This window comes from Echinops telfairi, unplaced genomic scaffold (genome assembly GCF_000313985.2).
Source record: "Echinops telfairi isolate 266 unplaced genomic scaffold, ASM31398v2 ScPeMD7_3;HRSCAF=10, whole genome shotgun sequence".
Classification (NCBI taxonomy): Eukaryota; Metazoa; Chordata; class Mammalia; order Afrosoricida; family Tenrecidae; genus Echinops; species Echinops telfairi.
Genome location: NW_022103899.1, coordinates 44,255,568 through 44,260,322, shown reverse-complemented (window position 1 = coordinate 44,260,322; position 4,755 = coordinate 44,255,568). Strand labels below are relative to the sequence as shown.

General features: G+C 57.2%; 1 protein-coding gene across 1 annotated transcript in view; it reads left to right on the top strand.

Moving 5' to 3' along the window:
* Positions 1-4,755, top strand: part of TNS1 (tensin 1) — a 110,435-nt gene that overhangs the window by 6,314 nt on the left and 99,366 nt on the right. Inside the window, exons 3-5 of the mRNA XM_004701785.2 lie at positions 2,785-2,956; positions 3,617-3,667; positions 4,670-4,749. Coding sequence (XP_004701842.2) covers positions 2,785-2,956; positions 3,617-3,667; positions 4,670-4,749 — 303 coding nt within the window. The remainder of the gene's footprint in view (positions 1-2,784; positions 2,957-3,616; positions 3,668-4,669; positions 4,750-4,755) is intronic.

The window sequence follows — 4,755 nt, the reverse complement described above, 5'->3', positions numbered from 1 at the left end:
GCGATGGAGCCCCAGCCGAAAGGGCCATGCATATAGTAGCCTTCCTTCCGCAGAACCTGAGCATCCCCACCTGCACCCACAGCCTCGGGCCCACTTGGGGCCAGTGGGGGCGGAGTGCAATACCTCTACCATCCAGGTGGTGGTGCTGGCTCACCTGCTCAGCTCAGAACCATGAAGGGATGGGGCAGGTGTCCAGCACCTGAGGTGCTGCTTGCTCGGATCCATGCTTCTCCCGGCCCTGTGTGCCAGCCCATGCCCCTCCCGTGTTGGGGGTGGAGGTGGGGGCTGGGAAGATGAGAGAGCTCAGATTGCAAGTTCTCCGGACACCCCAGGGTCTCCTTTGGAGCCAAGACCGGGCAGGGGTTTGGAGGGTTAGGGGAGACTTGGCTCCCTGCCTTCACATCCATGTTCCTTGTCCCAGGCTGGCCGCCCTGACAACACTCACCTTGGGCAGCTCATGGCCTGAGTAGGGACCTCTCCTATTGATGAGTTGACACCGAGACACTTCCCAGGGGGACAAGGGACAGCTGGGGCTCATCAAACTCCAACTGGGAGCTGGGTTCCTCACCTGAGACCACTGGATACTCCACCCCCTATCCTGTCTCCCCCACGAGCACCACCCGGGGAAGCCACATATCACCTATGGCTCGCCCATCTCCCAGCCCCATAGGCACAGGTGGGCATAGACACAACCCTGTGGAGATTGGGTATGGCCCCTTGGTCCCGGGGTTGTCCTACCCATGCAAGGTACTCTGGTCCCTGGTGGCGACACTCCTTCAGCTCCCCTCCAGGCTCAACTCTGTCCTGGTGTCACCAAGGCTGTACAGATAAGATGTGAGAGTTTCCCCCTTCCTGTAGGAGAGGGAAGTGCGGACCTCATCAGAAGACCCCCGAACAAACAAACAAACAAGCAAACAAACCATATTGTTGAGAATGAGAGAGGTCAGAGCAGAGACCCCAAACCCTTCTGTAGACAATGGGACATCCCCTCACAGAAGGGTCACAAGGAAAGGATGAGTCAACCAGGGCACAGTATAGCACTGATGAAACACACAATATTCCTGTGATTCTTTGAGGCTTCCTCACCCCGCACCATCATGACTCCTGTCCTGACTTTCACTGCGGGCTAGGCTGGAGTAAGTACACTGTTAGGGATAAGAGCTCAAGGCACACGGAATCCAGGTCAGATAAGCCCTTCAGGAACAGAAATGGGAGTAGGGATACCAGAATGGTAGGAGGAAGTTGGGGGGGGGAGGGCGAACCGATCGCAATAATAGACATATTATCCTCCCCCCCCCAGGGGGATGAGCAACAGAATCCATGGGTGAAGGGAGACAGTGGTTGGTGTAAGATATGAAGATGATAATAAGTTATAATTTATTAAGGGGTCATGAGGGTGGGAGGGGGGAGGGAGGGAAAAAAGAGGAGCTGACATCAAGAGCTCAATAGAAAGTAAATGTTTAAAAAATAATGATGGGAACATATGTACAAATGTGCTTGATACAATGGGTGTATGGATTGTTATAAGAGCTGTAAGAGCCCGCAACAAAATGATCTTTAAAAAAACAACATACACACACACACACACACACACACACACACACACACACGGCCTCAGGAGCTCACAGCCTCTCCTGCAAAGTACTGCTGGGCTTTAGAAATGCACTCCAGAGTCCATGGCCCCTTCCCGGCAGCTCTTCTGTGGGTGCCCACACCCCTTCCCTGAAAGAGAAGCTGGGGTCAGGTGTGCAGATGGAAGTCCAACTGTGTCCTCACCCGGCACCCAGGGAGGATGAGCTGCCCAGCCCAGGGCCTCCCACCTCTCTGGGGAGCGTACATGGTGCTGGGCTCTCTGGGGCCACCTGCCCGACACTCTGAGGAGCAGGGAACTGTGCTTCCAGCCAGCAGCTCGGCAGGTGGTGGGAGGTGCCGGAGGTGGGGAGAGAGCCAGGGAACAAAGGGCAGAGGTGCCTGCCTCCAGGAGGGCTGGAATGTTCCCTGTGGTCTTCCCCAGAACCCCAGGGAGCATGTCACCTGAGCTGCCCCCTTCCCCTGAGAGGCCTCCCTGCCCATGCCATAGCTCCAGAGCCCGGGAGGGGGCCTGCTGAAGATGCTGGAAAGCACCCAGCGTGGGTTGCCCTTTGTCTTCCCAGCAGTCGGCTTCCTTAGGAGACTTCTGCCCGGGCCGGGAGGCTGTGTTGGGTCTGCAGACAGAGCTGGGCTCCCGAGTGCCCTGGTGGAAGGCAGGGCAGACAGGATCGATGGGAAGGTGGAATCCGTGTGGCCTCTGGTTTAGAAAGGATCTGGAGTCCTTGCCAGCCCAGTCTGCTCTGCTCTCTGCATGTGCGGGGGAGGTGGCCTGCTGGGTGCACTGGCCTGGGCCTTGGGAAACCCTCTGCGTTGGCTGTGGGTCAGCAGGTAGCCCAGTGCCCTGAACTGGATGGGGGAGTCTCGCGTGATGTGTTGGGGTATAGGTTAAGGTGACCAGATGTCCCACTTGTGGCAGGACAGTCCCGATTTTTAAAAATTTTTCCTGTATCCCGCGGCATTTTAAAGAAGTCCCGATTTTTTGAAAGAATCCATGACAAGCTAGGGTATACGGTTTTTAGCTGCCATGTGGCTATTTCTCCAGGATATGGGTTTTATCAGGGGTGTCCCACATTTGTCCCACTTTACCAATGTTAAAATCTGGTCACCTTAGCATAGGTGTGTGTGGCTTTCCCTGCTGGCTGCGTGGCTTCTCATCTGTCCCTTCCCTCCCCGCTACCCCCATCGTGTCCTCAGAAGCATGAGCGTGAGCAGGACGATGGAGGACAGCTGCGAGCTGGACCTGGTGTACGTCACCGAGAGGATCCTGGCTGTCTCCTTCCCCAGCTCTGCCAACGAGGAAAGCTTCCGCAGCAACCTCCGCCAGGTGGCCCAGATGCTCAAGTCCAAGCATGACGGCAACTACCTGGTGAGGGCAGAGCCTCTGTCCCCCAGGCCTGCTCCCCTCTCCGCTCACCTGCTCGCTACCTCCTTGATGCTGGTGTCCCCGCCCATGTGCTCTGGTCCCAGGCCATCCTAGGGGGACTGTCACAAAGTGTACCCACGCTGGTTGGCTTGTGGTACAGGAATTGGTGGTCCCAGCCTCTGGAGACCGAGAGCCTGGGATAGAGTGAAGGACAAGCTCTTCCCGGCCTTGCTTCTGGCCTCTGGTGACAACTGGTGATGCCTGGTGTCCCCCTCTCATCTCTGTCCCTGTGGTCCTTAGCACAGGGCTGGCTGGCGGGTGGGGAATGGGGACCACTCCATGGATGTCACCACTGTAACACGGTGGAGGCCGTCTCTCTGGGGATGTGTGCATGGACAAGAGTACTGGGAGGCTTCCGGCTTTCACGAGGCCAGGAGCCCGGGGGTCTCTGAGCTGTGTCATCTTCCCTCTGTCCCGCCCAGCCAGGATGGTGCTGCCCCGTCTCGAGTCTTGCTCTCCCCTTTCTCCTCCTCGCTTCTAAGTGAGGGGTCCTTCAGAGGAAGTTAGAGATGACACCTCGGTCCCCAGTGGGATGCTCGTTCCAGTGCCCCTCTCTCCACCTGCCCCCCACCCTCGATGACCTCTGTCTTTTTCTCCTTCCAGCTTTTCAATCTCTCTGAGCGCCGACCTGACATCACGAAGCTCCACACCAAGGTGAGCTGGTGGTCACGTGTTTGTGGGGGGAGGTTTCTCTTCACCTGCAGAGAACGAGGGGGGATGCCCACTGGTGGCGGGGGCATAGGAGAATCTTGGCAGAAGGGCTGGGACCATTTGAAAGGTCTACTCACAGTTAAAAAGCCACAGCACACACGGGACTCGGCTACGGTAGAAACTGTTCATCGTTTTCACAATCCTGTTACTAAGAGTAAGGCTGGGCCTGGCGCTGCCCACTGTGCCTGGCCCCTGGGGCCACACAGGATCTCTGGGCTCAGGTGGGGCTTGGGAGATGATTGCTGAAAAGTACCTCGGATTGAAAAATTTGGGTTTAAACTGCTTTAGCCACTGACGCTCCTCCCTCCTGGGCTTGCTGGTGGGTCTTGAGTGGCTTTGCTATGGCTGTTGTTGGCTCTCGACTCCCGGCTCCCGGGGCCCATCCCTGGAGGCCCCTGGGTCTCTCTTTGCACATCTGAAAGTAGATAGTCTCCTTAGAAGTCTTCTTTTCCAGCTGCTCCCCAGCAGAAATCCTCTCTGACGTTAAAGTTTTATGAGTTCAGGGGTCTGTGCTTCTGCCCCTTTGGGCTTTCCTTGGCTGGCCTGAAATGACGTTGTAGAAATGATGTTGGCCTATGTGGCCTGGGATCTGGATAAGACCCCCCCTGCCCCCTGCAGGGAGTCCCCCGCATTTCTAACCTGAGCCAGGCTGCTCTGCATGTTTCAAGGTCAGGGCCTGCTGGAAGAGGCCCCAAGCCTTTCTTTTATCGGCATAAATGGAACCTGAGGGTCTGAGAGAGGCTGTGACTGGCCTGCGGCCCCACAATGGGCTGAGCCCAGGGCCCCGTGTCTTCAGTTCCGGGACAGCGTCAAACAGAGCAGGGCCAGGGTCCCGCTCCTGCTGGCACTGCCCTTGGTGTAGGCATCCAGTGTGTATGCCACTCCTGCTCTCCTGGCTGGCTCAACCGGCGTCTGCCAGTGTCTCACTTGTGGCTCCGACCCCAGGTTTTGGAGTTTGGCTGGCCTGACCTGCACACCCCTGCGCTGGAGAAGATCTGTGGGGTCTGCAAGGCCATGGACACCTGGCTCAA